This window comes from Stylophora pistillata, chromosome 12 (assembly GCF_964205215.1).
Source record: "Stylophora pistillata chromosome 12, jaStyPist1.2, whole genome shotgun sequence".
Lineage (NCBI taxonomy): Eukaryota > Metazoa > Cnidaria > Anthozoa > Scleractinia > Pocilloporidae > Stylophora > Stylophora pistillata.
In genome coordinates, this window is record NC_142530.1 from 23,017,456 (window position 1) to 23,038,670 (window position 21,215).

Genomic DNA, 21,215 nt, shown 5'->3' on the forward strand with positions numbered 1-21,215 from the left:
AAATGTAACAGAATAAAAAGAGAATTTAGAGCGGAGAAAAATATCCTGCACAACAGATTGCTAGAAAAAAATTTCCTTCATGACCAGAAATCACCCACCACCCCCCTTCAAAAGTTGACTGGTCGGCCCTAATCAGAAATTCATTCTTAAATAGCCTCTTAAATATCGGGATATTTCTCATAAAGAAGGAACCTATAATGTAGAGGTGTGCTGTAACTTTTTGCAGTTTTCTTTCCACGGTAGTACGCTTGGGATGGATCCAATTCACAAGAAAGTGTTGGCTATCAAGACAGTTACGATCATGAATAACGTTACCAACCCATCAATGCTTGCCTCACATCTCAGTACACTTTTTTGTAGTTCAGATAAAGAAGAAATCGATGCTATGCAAAGATATCGTGGTGCTACTCGTGCAACACAAAAAATGTTAATTTTGTTGGAAAAGAAAGGCCCTAAAGCTTTTAATATGTTTATAACAGCCCTGAATCATCCGAACATTGTTTTGCATGATTTAGCAGAAGAACTCCAAGAGGAAGAGAGAAAACTGCGAGGTTGGCAAGGTCAGGAAAACGGTTTTCGCTTCTTTTATGTCGCTCCAAAATTTAACCAAATTTACAGCTGTATCAGAGTTACATAGATAGGGTACCTTAGAATGATCACACGATACAATTTTAACGAAATAATATTTATTCATTTTTGGACATAAGCACTCTTCTCTATTGTATAGTAACAGATTTATTTCATAACTTTCGGTTACCTTAGAATGGTCACACGATACAACTTTAACGAAGTAATATTTATTAATTTTGGACATAAGCACTCTTTTCTACAGTGGTGACAGATTTATTTCACAACTTTCGCCCATGGAAAAGTTTAATCGACTATAAATCAATCATCAGTCACTAACCCGATAAGTGAGTGAGTCAGTGACAAAATGACTTGGTGACTTAAAGAGTCAGTAAGGCAGTGAATGAGTCAGTGGGTTAATAGTGCGTGAGTCAGTCAGTAAGTGACTGAGTAGGTGAATGAGTTAGTCAGTGAGTCAGCCAGTGAGTCAGTCAACCCATTTTATGTCTATTACCTAGTTACCCCCACCGATGCAGCACCACAGTTTCTTTAGAAACTTACCACCTTTATCCATTTTAGGTCAGTCAATAGAAGGTAAACTATCCCCTTTGGAAATCTTAAAATTCTTGACCAAGAATTCTTGCTGACTCTTTATTATCAGGAGCTAGACTTACAAAAAGCCCTCTTCCCCCATTTCCAATGCCAGAAAGCCCTGTTACCCCATCTACAAGAGGAAACTTTGATGATCAACTTGATGGTCAAAAAGATGATTACCCACTTCCTCTCAGTGCAGCATCCACAATACAATTAACTCATGAAGAAAGTAACAGTAAATTGAACAACTTGAGCCAAGGCCAAGAACAAGCTTCTCCCAGCAAACGCTCCTCCACTGCTGATGCAAAAAATGATGTGCTCAGTTTAGGTAATTATTGATGGGAACATATGATTAATTATCATTTGTTAGGAATTTGTTGACTTTTACATTTTCAAAAAGATAAAAATACTGTTTACTAGCACACAACACTTCAAAGGGGGATTGTATGGTACTGTGGTGTATAAAGTTGCCAAAGCTGCATAACTTTTTAATGTAACAGGGGGGACAACAGCCGTCTTGGTGTATTTTGAACCTTTTTTATTTTTTTGTTGAAAGCAAAGTGGGATAGAACTTTATGAAATAATTTCTGAAAATGGTTCATCCTAAAAGTCCAACAGGAAAAATAAAATGAATCACAAAATTTTGCAACTGTCAGCAGTTTCTTGATATTGATGGGCAGTGGTTCTTATTGAGGAGGACACTTATTATTCCCCTGTAGTGATTCTGCTGTAGTTGAAGCTTAAAAAGCTATGAGTAAAGTGGCAATTGAAACAGAGAGGAGGGGGTGCTTACTGGAGGGGGGGGTGCAGGTTTGACATGACAGCCTATATGGGGTAGGTGGTTTTTGGGAGGGGGCACATATTGGAGCATAGCCACTTCCTCCAGGAGATACAGTCTTTGGATTGGCATGACAATGATTAATTACTTTTCATTAATTTGATTGATATCTTCTTTAAATTGGCACAGATTTGTTCATATAGCTGTTATTTTTCTTTCATCCAGAGACACTCATCAAAGATATCCCCTACAGTCTCCGCTTGAAGATTGAGCAGTTGATGGATCCATCAGATGCCAATCATCATGACTGGCGGGGCATAGCCGGTGTCATGCATTTGAGTGCTGATGATGTGAGACAATTGGAGAACACTCAAGAAAATGGAAAGATGAAAGGACTTATCGAAAAGATGATTCAACTAAAAAAGACCATAAATGATCTCCTTGGTTGGTTAAGGGATCCTATTGTAGCTAGATGGGATGTTATAGATGAAATGAAGAAGTATTCCAATAATATTCCATCTAATTTATTGTCACCTGAGACAGAAACTTCAGAAGACCAATTATTGGGTACGTTTCTTGTTTGCTTTTTAAAATCAACTGATTAAATTATGACACCATTAATTATCAGGCCTTGATTGTAACTATCATTGAACTCACAAAGTTGTGGTTCAAACTCTAGAAAAGTCAAAGTTTCCTTTGAGTAAACTGTGGCCAATGTAACTTACTCCATCCGAATAGCCAAACATCAACATGTAACTCTCTTTAACTGCAGTGATGATAATAGGCCATTCCCGAATTACCTCTGGCCTCTTTTTCAACACAAGTTTAATTTGCATGTGAATGAAAACTTGTAATCATATGAGAAGATGAGCACCAGGACTTGTTTTGAAAAAGAGGCCAATGAAAATGGGTTATTCCACAAGATTTCTAGGCTTTTCGTGTTTCTTTACCTTTTGATCACAGCTTTTCTCTTAATTGCAAATGAAAGATAGATAAAGTAGATTAACGCCACATACTCTCTTCAAAACCTTATTGATCCCTTTTTATTCTTCAGTTTGATACCCTTGTTGGGTGCTTTTCAGTTATACGATTGAAAATGTTCTCATCACTTGACGTTTCCTTATTTACCCATATAGCCCCACTGGAGATTATCTTCAGAGGCCCTTCAGCCGTTTCAGCCTATCATAAAGCTATTTCAGAGGGGAAAACCATTGTAAAAAGAGTGCCCATCATGTTCATTGGACAAGGTCAGTCGGGAAAAACAAGTTTAAAGGGGTCATTAAAGGGAGAGCGTTTCAACGCAGAAGAAACTACCACCAAAGGAATAGAGACTGACCCTTCTTACTGCAAAGTTTCTCAAGACGTATGGAAAATAGGAGATGGTGGAGAGGAAGCTACAACTTCAGATCCAGGACCCATTTCCTATGAACAACGAACAGCTGAGTGTATTTTGAAGAGCCTCAAAGAAGATATAAATGTTGATAACCCCACCTACTCCAAAGATTCCCAAGAGTTTTGGAAAAACGGAGGAGTTCAAGAAACAAATTCAGATCATGTGGATGTGACGCGTAATAGTTCAAGAGAAACAGGTGTTACGGGTGATGAAGTCGGCACTGGACCGGATCAATCAGAGCTAAACGGGTTACCGGATGAGATAGCAACTGCTTTGGTTGAAACTTGGCGTCAACAAGAAGAAGCCGATAGTGTCCAAGATGAAGATCTATACTCAATTTTGTGGGATTTTGGTGGTCAGTCTGTTTATTATGCGACCCATCCTATATTCCTCACAACAAGGGCGATATACCTCTTAGTTTATAACCTTAGCCGTGATCCAAATGGTAAAGTCAGCCCACAAGTGAAGCGCGGATTCTACGAGGATATCGAGGATGTTTTCTGTGAAAGGAGTAACATGGACTATCTTGACTTGTGGATGTCCTCCGTATCCAGTTTAGTTTTGGCAGACGAAGACTTCCATGAACTACCTGCATCTGATTTATTACCAGAGAGGGTTCCTCCAGTTTTCCTTGTTTGCACTCACGCTGATAAACCTTATAAAGGTTCAAATCCTCATAGGTTGGCCTGCAAGATATTTGGCTCACTAAAGATGCGGATCTATGGTGACCATCTCGTTGACTTCTTTTTTGTGGACAACACTAAATCCGGAAGTGTGGAAAAATGTCCAGAGGTAGATCGTCTGAGGAGGGAGGTTAAAACAGTTGCCAAAGAGTTGCCACAAACGAAAGAGGCAGTTCCGATCAAGTGGTTAAAGTTTGAAAAGGAAATGAAGGTGAAGAATCAAGCTGGCCACAAGTGGATCTCCCTCGATGAAGCCAAAAACATTGCGGCCGAAAAATGTGGTATTTCCAGCAATGAACAATTTGTGGCAATGTTGAACTTCTTACACGATCAGAGAATTATTATTCATTTTGACGACACTCAACAGTTAAACAGAATGGTGATCTTGGACCCTCAATGGTTGATAGATGTCTTCAAGGAAGTAATTACCATTAGGCCATACCAAAGAAAAGAGAGAAAACACGAGCAACTGTGGCTAAAGCTTGAGAAAGAAGGAATCTTGAAAGAAGAACTCTTGCAACACGTATGGGGCCCCTTGTTTGACAATGGAGAAACTTGTCACAGCCTCATTGCTATGATGGAGAAATTCTGCTTGTTATGCCCCTTGTCGTCATCAGTTGCGACTGATTCACCCACTGAATACCTTGTACCTTCCATGTTGAAGTTCCCACCGCAGGAGGATTTGAGTGAGCTGATTGCCTCCGCAGGGATCCCGCCACTTTATCTTAAGTTCACGTCAAGTCAAGTACCGTTTGGCCTTTTTCCTCGTTTGGTTTTAATGGTCTTTCAGTGGTGCACGAAGGAGTTTTCCAATCAAACGCAACCTCAGTTACTTCAAAACTTTGCTAGATTTTACACTCATCCAGTGGAAGGTTGTTCTCTAATCCTTCGATGCCATTCTTCCTTTATTGAGGTAGTTGTTCACAAAGAAGGCTGTGCCACTGAGCTCTCATCAGATGTAGCATCAGGAATGAACTTGTGTTCAAAATCCACATACGACGCCTTTCAGTTGGAATTTGCTCGTGCAGTCTGTCGACAATTAGGACTGATTCTCGAGTGCATACGAAAAGAGTTTCCCTGGCTCAGGAACATGGCATATGATCTCTCAGTATGCTGTCCAGTGTGTTGTGCCAGCCGTTCTGTGGATCATTGCCGCGGCCATAATGTGCGTGGTTGTAAGGAAGAGCAATGCCTGCACCTGTTGTCAGAGTCTCAGCTCTGTGGAAGCTCCATTGTATGCACCCGGTCGGTTGTTGCTGCAAATTTCAAGGTTCCTGTTGATTTTATTGGATTCTGGTTTAGACCATTAAAGGAACAGGTAATGTGCTATGGAACAATCTATACGTTTCATTGCTGATTTTTTCTTGATAATTACGAGTTCAATTCCGCACTTGAAAAAAGGAAGAGATATACTGGCTTGGGAGTGAATATCTCTAGCTCAAGTTACCTTGTTGAGACAGTGCATGGAATTTTGGTGAGAGGCTTGCTGCATAAAATATTTCATGTCATTCTCTCGATTACCTCCACTGTTATTATCCAAAGCAAATGATTTACGACATGACATAGTGATTTGCAGTGCAAGTAGTCGTGTCACTCAAAACCGCGGTGCCTTGATGCGTCTTTGTGGTTAGAACGACTTCGTAGATATCTTGATTAAAACAGTCACTGTGATACTGTGCAATATTGTGATTATATAAAAGCGGTAATTTCTTAATTTTTTTCTTGATATAGCAAGCTACTGACAGCTGTGATGAAAGACGTTCTTTGCCTTGTAGTGGAGATGGTAAGCTTCTACTATGTAACTTTTTAATAATTAAATTATTATTAGGTAGACCACTACATATTTTCACCCAGCATAGCCAGTCAGTGTCAGGTCGACAGAGCTGAATAATGAAATGTTATGAAGTCAACAACACGGGCTTTAGTGTGCGAGGTTAAATAGTAAGCGAAATTTGCCAAAATATTAAGGAGCTGGCTTTAAAACCGAGGCATTTTGTTGTCGTCGAAGGCATTTTCCTATTTCCAACGTTTCTAAGACGAAAATTAATTTCCCAAAATATTAAGGGGGTGTACAAAGTATTTGGGAGTTGCTCTACTAAAGAAAAGCGGCGAGGAAAACAACGCCTCGAAGCGACAAAAATGGAAAGTCAACCATGCGAACGACTCAAAATCTCTGTTACCGCGCCAAAACCTAGCGCGTGCGCATACGTTATTCAGCTCTGTCTGTCAGGTCCCAACGGTTTTCGTATTTCAGGTGCGTTGATTTGTAGAACAATGAAATAACGCTAAATAAAAGAGGTAGACTTCAATGTTCCCTTGTTTCATTACTTTCCTGTTTTTATTTATTTATTTTATGTGTTGACCCCGTTACATTTGCAATCCAGCCCATAACGACCAAGCAGTAGTCCTGTGCGGTGGAGTGCTTGAGGCCCTAACAACACAGACGTGTGATGCAAGTGCGGTTGTGGCCCAATTTCAGAAAAGTCTTTCCTTGGAGAACTTGTCATTGGAACAACCAGACCTGGACACTAAGACGAAGATCCGCTATCTTTGTTTGAAGGCTAAGACTGCGAACAAGCTGGATGTTGTCAAAAAATTGAGAGAAATCACTCCCGCGGGTACAACAGGTGAATTGAAATTAAACTTTTACTGATGTCAGTGGAATGTTGGGGTATATATATCTTAGGGAGTGCTTCATTTTTGCGTAAGGTGTTCATATGTTAAGGTGCACTGGCCACTATCATTTGCTACGTTTACATGTGTCACAGAGAGAGTAAGTAAGATCAGATGCATCAGTTTTATGTTAGGGTCAGCAACGGTTCAGTTATATTGCTTTAGCCAAGACAGATTGTATTCTTATCAATCAGACTGATTGTGCTCATATTAAAATATGTAGTTGTTGTTATTATGTATATTATGATTTGACCGCTGTTATTTGAATTTGATATATTTCACAGGAATTGTTAATTTGACTTATGATTGGTCCAGGTGTTTCTTTTCCTTTTGTTATTCAAACCTTTTTTTTTAAATTAGCATACCATATGTATATATATATATGTATTTTGTTTTTCTCTCTCTGTTGTAACCGTCTTTTTCGTGTGAGCGAAAAGAAGCAAAAGTTAGTTTTCAATGGTATAAAAATATTAGTAGTCATTACATTGTGTTGGGGTACAAGCATGGTACACTCCTAGGATGTTGTGGCGCCGAAAAACTGATGATACGGTGAAAGTATTACGTCGCAGCCATATGGAATGTACCCAGGGTATAACAGGGGTGGTTTACCAGAATAGAAAATGATATGTAACGTGTGCTGCTTGTTTTGATTTTATATGTAAAATTATCACCATAACCATACCCTCAGTTGTTTATGTTTTGCTCTCATCAATAAATCTCTCCTCCTGTAGGTCCTTTGTTGCCTGAACAGCGTGATGTTGCAATGATTCCTTTGCGTCTGAGACATGAATTAACAATTAATCTTTGCGGTGAGACGGAACACTTTTTCAATACTTACTTTTTTATTGGGTTATCCGTTCAGCCCAAACTAAGTTCCTAGTTATTGCTACTGAAACGTTTCACACAGTCCTCCACTATATTGCATATATTTCTCGATTGCATTAATGGCTGTGAGCACTCTATCTCAAAGGGGGCAATTATAAACCCCTCAATGACATGAAAACAGAACTTTCCTCGCCACTATTCGAGGAGACCGCAACCCTTCTGGTGAACTACCCTTTTCAGTCAAGAGTCTGTCAGAACCACATCAAGGATACAGGTTAAAGGTGCTGTGGGGTAGCTGTTACCCCTTTCCACTTTTGTGACATGATTTTTGAAGTTAACAACGTACAAACCCTATAATTTAGTGGCTGCTACATGCGCCGCTAAAGACTTTTGTTCGTTCTTTTTCCTCGAAATTCCTCGTAAAATATACGTAAATCCTTTAGAGAAATTGGGCTAGATAGAAAAGAGCACATTGGCGATCATTATCATTAACCCACTGACGTAGTATTCTGAGATATGGACGCACTGAACCGACGCAGAACAGTTTTGGCAGATAATCATTTTTCTTAGGATTCTTAATACATGTAAAACTTTCAGGGTCTAATGATAAAAAATAATTGTAATTGTTTCAAAGGTTTGGCCAGGACTCTAAATGGTTGTTTTCTTTTTTACCCTCAGGTGGCGAAGAGTGGAAGTTCTTTGCGGAGAGACTGGGTTTGACTCCAGCAGAAATCAGATTCCTCGACAAGCGGGTTTTAAATCCATGCGATGCCGCCCTGGAGCATGCTCGAAAACAGGGGTTGATTGAGAATGTTGGAGATCTGTATGATAGATTAGTAAACTGTGAATTCCCACGTTTAGCTGACTTACTATAAAGAAACACAATTGCCAACGGCTCTTAACATTTGTCAGAATGAACCAGCCAGAGTTCTGCAGAGTTAGTCCCCATATTGTAGTTAGTCTATATTCTACCCTGATGGGAATTTTTCAAAAAATTCAAATAGTTTTGGTAATTTAGGTCCTATTAATTATCAGAGGCCCTAATATCAGGAGTAATTTCTATGCTCAAAATTCTTTGTATTGAAGTTTTGGACTCTGCCCTTGAACCATGCAAGGTTTATCTATCTGTTGAATTGTTTAATTGATTGGTGAGAAAAACATCATTTTTGTGCAGTTGAAATTCGCCAAATGGCTTATGAAAACCACATTAACGAAAATGTGATATAAAGCCAGTATCAGTTAATTATTAGATAAGTGACTTAAGACACCTAAAACATTTATAGGCTACGTAATTGGTTTTCGTCCAGGTGGTCTGCGAAGGATATTTTCCAACCGGGTCTTTGTAGTTGTTAGGTAAGGTGTCCATTAACGCTCTATAAACAGCATACCCCAATAATTGTTTTGAAAAACGGAACCGGAGACGTCAACTTGTGAGCCTCCCAAGGTCACATGACGTACTCGTTTAGAAGTGTAAGTACCGTTAATACTGTTAAGTTACCGTAAACTTTACTTTCATAAACTGTGGAAGTCTAAAAGAAAAACACAAATCATAATTATACAAACAACCAAAAAAGTCGACAGCAAAGCAAAGGTAAAATGTTAAAAATTGTTTCTGTTACTGATGGCATAGTTTGCAAATCGTGGACATAGAAAAGAAACAAAACTACATGTATTTTTGTATAACTTTTTCTTTTAGAAAAGAACTGTGAGGTTCATCGGCCGAGGATTGTCCAGGTTAAAATGGTCAACAATTTATGTCGCATTACTTTACTTACCACTAGTTCTTTTATCAAGACTTTTATTTTAGCCAGTTCACAGAGTTCATTGTGATTTTACCTAAGTTAGACAACACAATGGGGGTCTCAAAATGGCCAAGGACAAATTTTGGAATTCTCTCATTGTCAGTGACTCATATTCTAATAAGGTTGACGACTGCTAAACCATGAACCGCTGTGAAGAGGGCAAGTTTTGGGTCGACAGCTTCGGAAATGTCACAGCTTTTCCAGCAAAGAAATATCTAGAAATTTGAACAGTATTGTAACGATAGGATTTTAAGTTATCGAGTTTTTATGCTAGCGCTAAAAATATATATACAAAATTCAACGTAGAAACTGCGAGATTTTGGTAAGCTCAGCAAAGCGTAAATGCCACCAGTGCCCATTCAGTCAGCCGTAAACAGCTGTTATTATATCATAACTGTAATTAGTGTTTAACTGTAACCGTCATCTGTCATGGTCTATTGTGTAGTTATCCACCAGAGCTTTTCAAAGTGATTAATCTTGTGAAAGGCGAAACTCCTGCCTAGCCAAACGTTGTGGTAGATTACATGATCCTTTAGATAATTTATGGCATTACCTAATCCTTTGGACCTTAGGCTTACATAGAACTGTTTTGTAAAGCTTTCTTTGGTCAAGTCAGGTCGAGCCAGTTCTGGCCAGGTCAAACTCAGTTTGGTCAAAAACCAGTCTGATCAGCAGTGCTTACAGAATAAACCTACGTTGGAGCCAACTTTGTTGTTGTTAGCCATTGTCTCAAGGATAGTCAACGGCAGTAATAGATCCCGGCCTTCCTGCGAGCAACGAGTGTCCCAGGAAAGCCTTTTTCCAGAACATAGTCTCCTCTATTAACTATGCCCACAGGAAGTTTATCGAGTTGTTCCCCGTTCGTCTGTTTTGTTTCTTTTTTTTGAAGGCAAAATCCTGTTTTCACAGTGTTTCATATTTTTTTGGTTTTAATCCACGCTTTATCGATCAACATAAGCACGGTCATTAGTACGGTCTCCATCCTTCTCTTGGCCCTAATTCGCCTTTACCCCGTTGAGTTCGGTTAGTGCACTTACGGAAGGGACTCATCACTGTGTAGGAAGGACTGTGGCTAGGGGAAAATAGTGTGGAAAAAAACACTCAGACAAAGTGGCTGGCCATGAAGAAATCCAACTGTGTTCATTGTTTGAGCAATGTCTCAGGAAAATAAAAAAAAGGAGTTTTTGCGACCTTTGAATTCCTTCGCTCAGAGGTTTTTATTTGAGCAGAAAAATAGTTAGCTTCGCTCTTTCTTTTTTTAGTAAAATTAGTCAATAGAAGCTATCGTAAGTCTCAGGTAATCAACTGAAACTACTTATGATGCACCCTGTCTTTTATAGTGTGATTGGTGATAGTCAGCTCAAGACCACCCTGGCAAGTAATCCTCACTCCTCACCGATAGAAAAGCGCACCACTTCTTTCAATGACATCGTGGTGAGTGTATGCACATGTTTTTTTTGTCGGTGGGGGGAAGGGGGGGGGGGATGGAGAGGCGGAGGTGTCCCCCAAAGCTTCAACTTATGCCTAAAAGGATTAAATTGCAAGGTGTGTTCAGTTTGATTTTTCTATACTGTCTATGTTTTATGTTTATCACTTGAGTCAATGACGTTTTACCTCAGCACAGACTCCACGTTGCATTTGATAATTAAAGGAATTTCAATACTTTATTTAGAAATAAACAAACTAACGCGAATTTTCGTCATGCTAGTGAAGATTGAATTTGGAACTAATCGTCTCAAGTTATGTGGTTGACTTTCACCTTATTAAACACAACGAATATATGAAATTCATATATCTGAACTGCGATTATAGAAACGTATTTGTGCACGATCCTCGCGGTAAAGAGCACTATTTAAGCCATAGTGAAAAGCAGACCTGAAAAAATTCAGGCCTGTACGGGATTCGAACCACTGACCTTTGCGATACTAGTGCAGCGCTCTACCAATTGAGCTCACAAGCAAACTGGAAGCAGGTCATCAAATTATTGATCCCAGTTGGCCCATTATTGGCCCAGTTGGTCATCAAATTATTGCTTCTAGTTTGCTAGTTAGCTCAATTGGTAGAGTGCTGCACTAGTATCGCAGAGGTCGGTATTCGAATCCCGTACAGGCCTGAATTTTTCCAGGTCTGCTTTTCACTATTGCTTAAATAGTGCTCTTTATTGCGAGGATCGTGCACAAATACGTTTCTATAACAGCAGTTGAAATATATGAATTTCATATATTCGTTGTGATTGAGGAGAAGGGTATCATCTGACCACGCTGGTGTATCTATAAATAGGATTTTGATTCTGAGACTTTCCATAATTTGTCCGGAATTAAATGAATACACCTTTATAGGATTTGGGGAGCTAAAGTATGCTTGTGGCAACGCGCGTAAGCAAATCTCAAATTTTCGTCAGTTGTGGATCGCTGTCCTTTCAGGCAGTTTAGTCAAAACACGAGTTTAGGTTGTGGCAACGCACAAATGGAAATTGGAAAAAAAAACTATTTTAAAACATGTTTACTAAACCCTTTTCAAGCCGCGGAAAATAATAAAGGAATTTTTTTGCTTGCGATTTCAAGAAAAAGATTCTCACTAACAAGGCTACTCAAACGTTTAATTTACAAAATTTAAAGCTACAATTCGTTGTGCGTCAACGCTAATTTTAACCTCCCCTCTATAACAAAGTTCCAGCCTCTGAAAGTTCAAAACTCTTAACATTTTATTGCGGTTGAAACCAACTTTACAGAACTGCAACAATCAGACAATGGTGCCCTGAAATTTAGCGAATACATTAAAAATTTCCTACATGTAATTATAAAAAACAAGACAAACAGAACAAGGAAATTATCACTGAGAATGTAGTCCAAGAAACATTATGTGGTTTCATTTTCCTTGCAGTCAAAACATGAAAATACCTGTAACTGTTGTTGAATTGCTGTTCTACCTTATTCATAAACATTTCGCAAAATAACGCTAACAAAGTCCAACGTAAACAAATACCACAATCTGGAAATTCTATTCTACAGAAGAAAAAAATTAGGATATGAAGGGAAACAGGCATCCCAGTCACCAGAACAAGTTGACACCTAATTATAAGAGTGACCAGCATCTAATTTCTCCTTACAATATCACTGCTGAATCAAACATTAAGGTCAGGAGAATAGAGGAAATGATCAGCCAACTAAAGCAGCTCTTGATTATTAAACAAATTCTGTTTGTCAGCGCCCTAAGAAATGTACAGTGAATACTATGGAGAATATGGTTACTGATGTGAGCGAACTAAGCTGACTAAGAGCGTTTAACATAAGTCTGAATTCGCAAGCTGTGGCCCTGTTAAGTTTAAAAATGAAGAGGAGAAATTTCTATAATTTTCTATCAAAAGGCATGATACAATTTAGAAGCTGATTGATCTGGCCGGGTACTTTTCAGATCTTTTTAACAACGACTCAATTCTGGCGAAACAGTTCTGCCAAATTGTAAACTTTATATGTTAAGTTTATAACAACCATTAGTCTAATAGCCGGCGTAATGACGCCCATTTCCTGTTGTGACTTTTGAATGCCTGTTATTTCAGTCTGCAGATGCTGAACACCTGCACTTATCTTTTCTTTTCCACCATTGATAGCTCGCTCAAAAATTCTCTCAATTCTTGGAAGTTTCTGATGGGTAATCCTTCGAGATGTGATTCTTCATCATTAAAACTGTCTTCTTTGTCTATTTTAGTGGAAAGAAAAAATGAAAGCGATTATTTCTTTAATGCCAAATCATACTTGTAGAAGACCTGAATTTCACCCTATGATCATGAGCGAAACACCTCTATTACGGGCACAAGCCTCTGTGGTTTGCCAGATTTTTTTCTTTTTAAAATATACTAGTATATATCTTAATTCCTCTCGGGTGATGAAAATAATACTGGGCCAGAGTTCTGTTCGTTTGCCTGCATCACTTTTTAACGCTAACAAATTTCCTTTGAACAACGCGAATCATCAATATTTTGAAGACCTGGCGCCTAGTCAGAGTCCCTCGGGAAATAACTTTTTCACAATTTGACGTAGCATATCCTGCCACGATGTATAGTAAACCATTGCCAGCGAGAGAAACAATTTAATGGAAGATGCTACTAACTAAAAGCACCTATTTTCCTACCAGTGCAATAAACTCAATTTTCAGCTATTTAGATATCGAACAAGTCAGAAAACATTTCAGGATTTATTTGGATTTACAACACGAAAGCAGCGCTAGTCACTGAGCGTCAGCTTTCGCATGTAGAGTCACGTGACTTGCGATGTAAACAAACCTCCAAAGTTCGGACATTGGTTTCACCCACGTGTACGAACTTCTAGTCGCCATTTCAAGTTTCCGTTGAAATAACCGGTTTTTCGCATGACCTATAGTCTCTAAAATTCGAATATCTCTAATAGTCTCTAAAATTCGAATATCGAACCGCCGCCTGGTTAGCTCAATTGGGAGAGCACCGGACTGCTGTGCGGGAGGTCGAGAGTTCAATACCGGCCGGACCAACACTCAGGGTCTTAAAATTAACTGAGAAGAATATGCTTCCTTTCTTTAACATCAAGAAATGGTTAGATATTCTAGTCTTCTCGGATAGGGACGAATAAATGGAGGTCCCGTCTTCTGCAGGGTTGGGGTAGGAGACGTTAATTTCCCACGCACGAGATTACTGTGTGATGGATGTCTTCCCTGGGGTGGGTTAGGTGGGTAACAGGACCCCCGTTGATACCAGTGTTTACTACACTGAAGGGGCTATCCTGTATAAATATAGATGTCTGTATGTCTGTATGTCTCTTCTTACCCGCGTACTGTAGGTGGTCGGACCACGAGTCGCATATTTTGGTGACAAAACAAAGTTCGGACCGTATATATAAGGCTATAAACGTATATATAAGGCTATAAACGAAATGGTTACTACAAAAAGATGTGCTTATGGTAGTTGAAGAAATGATTCCCGATACCCCCAATCCTGGAAAAGAAATTCAAATGATGATCCAGTTAAGTTTTTCCATTTTTCTGGGGCAGTTAGACAAAATGAGAGACGCAAAGGTGGATTACTGCATGTCATCGCGGTGACTCGTTTGTTTGCACGAAGGATAGTTACATTTGCAGTGTAGACTTCGTTGGTGGAAATGGTCCAAAAAAACAGTATCCTGATCCAATATCAGCTGTTGCCAGTAAAGAAAAGGTGAGACTGCCGGTTTTTCTGTTTATAACACTATTTGTTTGTTGAAATATTGCGTTGCGTGCGTAGGTGGTGCGGCTCAATCGCAAAAGAAAGGCATCTGATGAACGGGAAGCAGAAAAAGACAGAAGAAAGAAAATTTGTCTTGAACGATCTGCGGCGAAAACCCTATTGACCCATCATCGCCGTACTGGTAAATCAAGAAAGGAACATGAAGCTGCCGGGGCCCTTTTAGATCTTTCCTTAGAGTCAGTTGTAAGTGCAGAAGAGGCTGAAATCGAAGACTTACAAGAAATGGAATAGCAGGTCGTCAACCAGTTTCCAGAACCATTACCTGATGATAAACCGATCGACTCCCACGTTGACCGCAACACACAAACTGATAAAAAAATGCTAAGAGGATGCGTCTCGCAAGTAAGGCACCTTTAACGTTTAACGCAGTTTCCTAAGCGTTCGCACCTAAATCGTTTACGCTCAATTTATGCCTAAAACGGAGGTAGCTGTGCTGATTGTTTTGATAAACTATATACTAGACTTCAGGTACGGACAAACTGATGAAAGTCATGGACCCGCGGAAAACCAACCAATACACAGGTACACTCACTCTAAATACATTTGGATACGAACATAAAAACAAATGAAATCTAAGTACGCCTGCAGATGGAAGCTTCTGCTGAATTCTATCATCTGATTTCTTCTGATATCAAGGGCGTAGCCAGGGGGGGGTCCTGGGGTGCCCGTGACCCCCCCTTGGTAGGCCTTTTGAGCAAACGACCTACAATATTCAGGTGGTGAAAACGCCATGATAATATCTTGGCCTGCCCATTCTACTCTCACTGCTCATCCCAAAAATGTAACACTAAGTAAAACATGCACGGCGTGGAGGTCGACATGACAATCTGGTGCCTAGCCTCTGTGACCCACCCTTTGAAAAATCCTGGCTACGCCCCTGGATATTGTAGGTATGACCAAGGATTGTCTCGAGCTGATTTACGATGAAGTCAAAGAAAAGAGTCAGCGCATGAACGTATGGAAAGACTGGAAAGCTCCAAGACAAGTACATCAAAGTAGTCTATTTCAGATACTTCAGTTTTCTTGACTTATAAATCTGTTATCCAGCCCCAATGGAGCCATGCATGTTCATGACCGTGATGTGATTGACATGTGGTCTGTTATTACACTCTTTTCCAGAAAAGGAAACAGCTGGCTAAGCTGACAACCAAAGAACAATTTGTGTTTACTCTCGTTAGACTAAGAAGGAATCCAAGTCTTGAAATGCTGTGTGATATCTTCAGTATCACTACAGGGACTGGAAGCAGAATATTTATTATAACTTGGATTTCATTTCTTGAAAAGGAGTTGGGATTTCTTTTACCTTTCTCAACAAAGGAGGAATTGAAAGAGATATCCAAACCAAATTGCTTCAAAAAGGATTGCTTTAAAAATCTGAGAGCAATAACAGATTGTACAGAATTCTACATTGAAAAACCAGTGTCGGAAAAGTGACGTCAGCCTTGTAACCTCGCAACGCGAAACCAAGGGTGGTCTTCACGATATTGTGGTTTTGTAAAAGAATAGGCTAAGATCGACGCGATACGAAGAGTGTGACGACTAGAATAAAGATAGGAAAAAAACAACGCGAGTGACTAGTGTTGCTGTACTGGGATTTCCAACACCACGTAAACCTTCCAGCCAAAGATCTACCTACAGTCATTACAAGTCCTCAAATACATTTAAGTTACTTGTTTCAATGTCTCCTATTTTGCATTTTAATTTTTTCTCAATATTATACAGTGGAAGTATCAGTGACAAGAAGATTGTAAATGTCAGTGGTTTCCTTGAAAAACTGAACCCAGGCGATGCTGTAATGTCTGATAAGGGCTTTAACATACAAGATATTTTGGCTTTACATAACACTGTACTAATTGCACCCCCGATGATGCGCAAGAATAATGTATCTGCACGAGCATCAACTGCCACAAGACGAGTTGCAACATCAAGGGTTCATTTTGAGCGCATGATCAGGCAACTGAAATTGTTTAACTTCCTTAGAGGAGTTATTCCTCTTTCATGTAAACCATATGTTAGTTCTGTCGTTACCGTCTGTGCAATACTGGTAAATTTACATATTATCGATAATAAAAAAAAAATAATCTTTGTCGTGTGAATTGAGAGCACCTCCGGTCACCATGGTTGGTGAAATATTTTGGCGTCACGGTGTGACCGAATGGCTGTAAAAGAGGCTGTGCGCAGTTTTTAAACTTAAAGTCGATGTTTTGAAAATTTTACCCCATGGCTTCATACCCCTTTCGTACTGCCTTCTACATTATTCCCAGTTATTTTTAGAGAGATTACTTCTGGATCAGGGTCATACTGGATGCAGACTATTCGCAATGTTTTTGGTAATTCTGACTTCCTAACCGTTTTCTTTGGAGTGCCTCTAGATCGAGACTACCTTCAGGTTGGATTATTAAAAGGGGGTAATGACTTTGCAAGAGTCAAATCATCAATCTATAGACATTTTCTGGATAAGAAACTTATGAATAATATTTAATTGACGAAGATCTTGAACGACAGCTATTTCGAGTTCAAAGGTCTCCCTCCTTATAATGTGCCGTGATCACGTAGCAGAAAACCAGAATCGGAAAGGCTAGTTTAAGGTTTTCATACTTCATGTTAAACTTGAATGTATTCACTGGTAAATTTTTGTCAGGGTCTACCAATGAAAATGGACTAGAATACCAATCCAAACGAAGTATTAGATGAACATAAGTATTCATAAGTCCAGTTTTCCTCAATGGCCATCAATCAGATTTCAGTTTACCTTCAGACCTGAGTTCTCGTCTGTTCTTTGCTCTGCAATCGATCTTTCGTCGCTCTACTTCAAGTTAATTCCTCAGCTCCTTATTTTCTGCCGTCAAAGAAAAGCTAAAGAAACACATCGCTTTAGAGCTATTAGTGGTACAGGGGATCTAAGACGCTCTAGGACTCACCATAAGTTAAAATTTGATAGCAATTATTCATTGCTATCTGAGGTTGGACTGTAACTTGAAAACTAAGTAAAATGTAGCCTTTTACCCGAACAGTATATTCTTATGATTCGCACTTTTTTATCTGGAAGACGAAAAGACTGTTCACACGGTGAAACGTTGGGGCAAACACAACTCGCACTGTTGAGAGACAGCTTGTGTCTCGATGAGGTAAGAAAAAAAAAGACAAAGGGCTCCTGGTTGTCGATGGCAATGAACCACAATGGCGCTGACTCCCGTAATTTCGCAACACAATGTTACCTAAGGCGTGCAACTGAAGTTTTACGCAATTTCGCAACGCAACATTACCTACCTGCCGCCAGAAGTTTATTTTGCAAGATGCGAATGCCCCTCTGTGTTGGTAACTGCTTTCTTAAACGCTTATAGGCTTTGGAACCTCTTTTAGATGGTATTTCCAACATGGTAACAGATCACTCCCAAATTACTTTGTTTTAATTCCCTTTGATGTCCTCCTCGTCCTTGAGGCTAAAGACATTTGATTTCGCTATTTTCACAACTATTTGACCTGGATCCATGTCAGTTGCCGGCGCATTCTTTACTCCCTATGTAATAGTTTATCAGCTGCTTCTCCAGCCTTTGTTCCGTCAATTTCAGTTGCCATTATTTTGATTCTTTTTTGGAGTATTTAATTCTCTTCGAGAGTAATTCGTTTAGATACGATGATCACCATGGTCAGAAGCTGCAAAAGAGTGCTACCGTATACCCGCTTTGTATAAGCACTATGCTCCTTCCATTCTATTTTCATCTTCCGCGTTTAATATCTGTTTAATATCTGTACGGAAGCCTTAGTTTGCTAGAGATAAGCAAGATGCTCACTCTTGTTTTCAGAGGCACTCACCTATTCCGATCAAACGTGATCTTGTAGAGTGGACTCGAAAACTTATCTAGCACGATCTAGTAAACAAAATAAGTTTCAGTCTTGCCCCAGTTTTCAGGATCTTGTCCATGATCACGTTTACTATCACTGAGATGCAGGCTATTTCTGATGGAGAGTTGGAAAAACGTGACTAAGTCGGTGGGCTACGATTTTCGATTTCATCCTTTATTTATGCCGGAAATTGGTCCGGCTGCACGTTTGCTGTCTTACCATTGTTAAAAACATAACCATGTAATTTTGTCAATGTATCAAGAATGGAAGGACTTGCCTTAATATTTAGTTACAAGTTACATCATTCGCAACCAGTGGTTCATCTAATCAAAATTATAAACTGAGCTGTGAATACATATAAATTCTAGGAAGTAAAATGATTAATACTCTGATTTTAAAATTACAAGTTTAATTTTGGTAAGTCCTGTGATGAGAGCAGTGATATAGTTCAAAGGTTATCATAGGACGTGAGGAAAAAAGCGCAGACAGCTTGCAAGATAAACAATCCGCAGAGTCTAGCTTGCTGAGCAAACATATATATCTTTTTTTTAAGCAGCCACAGAAATGCATGGCTGAAATAGTTTCAGGTTTCAAACACAATTGTTGATCGACAATTTGTCAGCTAGGATTAGTACAGATGCCCACAATTTCGCTTGAATGTGTTAGTCATTATTACAGAACTTTAATGTCAATCAAAGGGTCTGATATTGGACCGTTCAAATAAACCGCAACTATGAGTTACTTTTGAATATTTTCTTTAAGACATAACATTTCAAAAATGAACTGCACATCGCAACATTACCTTCCCTTACCACATTCAAAATGTTGTACAGGCACACTGTCCAACACTGTAGAGAGGGAGAGAGGGTGAAAACAAGGGCATTAACGACAAGTTGAAATGCTCTTCCAGTACATTGCAATCTCAGTCATAATGAGTCACCACTTTTGTCGCTTATTGTATTTTCCACCAGGTTTCACTACAACTAGGAGGGTTCAAACCTTGAGAATTACGACAACTCTCGACGCTGGATCCCCTTAGGCATTTTTAGTTGCAAAGAAAATTCTGCATTCTGCTCATATTTCAGGAAAATTCTAAAATTTTCTCAGAGCAAGCAGTAATATTACTAAGGGCTTCTAGAATCGGGGTTACCTCCAATGTAAACGAATCATATTCCCTCTTTGGCACACTTGGCCGTTTCGTATCGACCCATCGAACACCACATCTCACTGGTGTCTGCCAAAACAAATTTTTCTGAGTCTAGCGTGATACATTTGAATTTTTAACACTGACATAGAGATAGGAGATCTTAGAATGCGAGCGAGCTCCCGCTCTAGCCATCTTCCATCAGGTAAAAACTACAATGCTATCGATATCTCCTACTATAAGGTATGGTTTACACGGATGGTGACACAGTTTCTGTTCCTTTAATATCACGAACATAACTGAATAACTTATTGCCGCTACTTCGATCAAAATCATTGATTGGGACGAGTCATAAAAACGTGATTAGGGAAGTAAGATAAAAGCTGGCAACTAACGTTGTCTCATAAAGAGGCAGAAAGGATTATTTGAGTTGTACGTGTTAGGCGTGGACTTTAGCGGGCTCGATTATGTGATTTTAATCAGTTAACAACGGTTCACTGGCCGCCTGAGTCGCGAGCACTGAAGATATTTCAGTCATCAGAAACTGAAAACACATTTACGCAAGACAATTCTTCCTTAAATCATCTCTGAATCGTCCACCGAATATCTTCAGAAAAAAGAAAACAAATCCTTAAGATACCAAGGTAACGTTCAGAAAGCCTGGTTAAAATTCGTTCAGGAAAGGACCTTTGAAGCTGTTCCTGGAAAGAAAACTTACACGTTCTTACTGCTTGTTCATAACGGAGGGTGTACTCGCTTTCTTAAACTTTCGCTTTTTTTGTTAAATGTTTGTTCTAACAGAGAAGCCTTCGAAAGTGCATGTATATGATCGAGCCAAATAATTTCTACATATTTCCACAAGACCTTTAAGAACCTTTAGAACATAGCTAGCAGAGTCGCGCAATTAAATTCGTTATACGTGAGCGTGCTCAAAATCCCGATAGTGCACGCTGATAGCGTCTGCAAATCCGACTTCGCCAGAACTTTTTTTTTTCGCGCGAGCGGCCATTGTTAGCGCGGGGAAAAATAATATATTTCGCGACAATAATGGATACAAACAGAAACTCGGCCTACTAGTCCGAAAACGAAGACAATGTTTCGACCTTTTCCCTTGGGCTAGAGCTCTTAAATGAGGCAGAAAGAGAGAAAAACAAAGGAAAAGGAGACTCGGAAACAGCGCCGTCACGATTCGCTTCAACTGATATTGTTGTCCGTTTTTCGCGTCGGATTTGATGCACAATTCCACCGGCTATGTTCTAAAACAATTGGTTCATGCTTTCAGCTGTGCACTATCGAGTTATGGAGCACGTGGGAAGTTTGGAGAGCACTCAAGAAGCTAGAGTTTCCCTCGGCTATCGCCTCGGGCAACTCTTACGCTTCTTTCGTGCTCTCCAAACTTCCCGCGTGCTCCATAACTCGATAGTGCACGCTAAAGCATGAACCAATTGTTAATTAATCGATCGACATCAGAACAAATCAAGAGCAGCGTAGACCATTCCACAAAAGACATCTTTGCAACGTGAGCTAAGGTATTCGTTTTAATCGTTTGTCTCTTTCTCACCCGCGACGAAAAAAATTGAGTTGAGCTGTAAACGAATGTCTTGTAGTTTACCACAAACTACTCTCACACAAAGATAACTTAACAGAAATTTGTTA

The 21,215-nt window shown here is 39.4% G+C and overlaps 1 protein-coding gene, 1 long non-coding RNA gene and 1 pseudogene across 5 annotated transcripts in view; 2 read left to right on the top strand and 1 right to left on the bottom strand.

Annotated features, from left to right (window-relative positions):
• The first annotated feature begins 102 nt into the window (after nucleotides 1-102).
• Nucleotides 103-10,021, top strand: LOC111331938 (uncharacterized). Of its 2 annotated transcripts, none has more exons than XM_022937170.2 (8): nucleotides 103-560; nucleotides 1,229-1,489; nucleotides 2,165-2,506; nucleotides 3,076-5,333; nucleotides 5,747-5,798; nucleotides 6,400-6,642; nucleotides 7,420-7,497; nucleotides 8,192-10,021. In XM_022937170.2, exons 1-8 carry the CDS (start codon nucleotides 254-256, stop codon nucleotides 8,386-8,388), a joined length of 3,738 nt encoding a protein of 1,245 aa, XP_022792905.2. In that variant the 5' UTR covers nucleotides 103-253; the 3' UTR covers nucleotides 8,389-10,021. The 2 variants fall into 2 exon arrangements, with proteins under 2 accessions (XP_022792905.2, XP_088597698.1); XM_088741572.1 differs by having other exon boundaries at nucleotides 1,274-1,489.
• Nucleotides 10,022-11,897: 1,876 nt separating this feature from the next.
• The window catches only part of LOC148719322 (uncharacterized), a 108,057-nt gene continuing 98,739 nt past the window's right edge, over nucleotides 11,898-21,215 (bottom strand). The window contains exons 1-2 of one of the 2 annotated variants that reach the window (XR_015994145.1): nucleotides 17,322-20,374; nucleotides 11,898-13,014 (exon numbers count right to left, since the gene is read on the bottom strand). This is a non-coding gene — a long non-coding RNA (uncharacterized LOC148719322). Of the gene's footprint in view, nucleotides 13,015-17,321; nucleotides 20,375-21,215 lie in introns of those variants that run through there. The other variant, XR_015994146.1, reaches the window with a different exon arrangement.
• LOC111331922 (uncharacterized) lies at nucleotides 14,090-16,670 on the top strand (annotated as a pseudogene). Its single transcript, XR_015994143.1, has 6 exons — nucleotides 14,090-14,500; nucleotides 14,567-14,911; nucleotides 15,031-15,091; nucleotides 15,460-15,564; nucleotides 15,689-15,989; nucleotides 16,177-16,670. The product of XR_015994143.1 is annotated as an uncharacterized LOC111331922 (transcript).

Bases quoted from the DNA above. Each gene is read 5' to 3' on its own strand.
- LOC111331938 (XM_022937170.2), top strand. From the start codon at position 254: ATGGATCCAATTCACAAGAAAGTGTTGGCTATCAAGACAGTTACGATC. The intron at 5,334-5,746 runs GTAATGTGCTAT...TTCTTGATATAG, and splicing joins TTAGACCATTAAAGGAACAG to CAAGCTACTGACAGCTGTGA. The intron at 6,643-7,419 runs GTGAATTGAAAT...CTCCTCCTGTAG, and splicing joins CACTCCCGCGGGTACAACAG to GTCCTTTGTTGCCTGAACAG.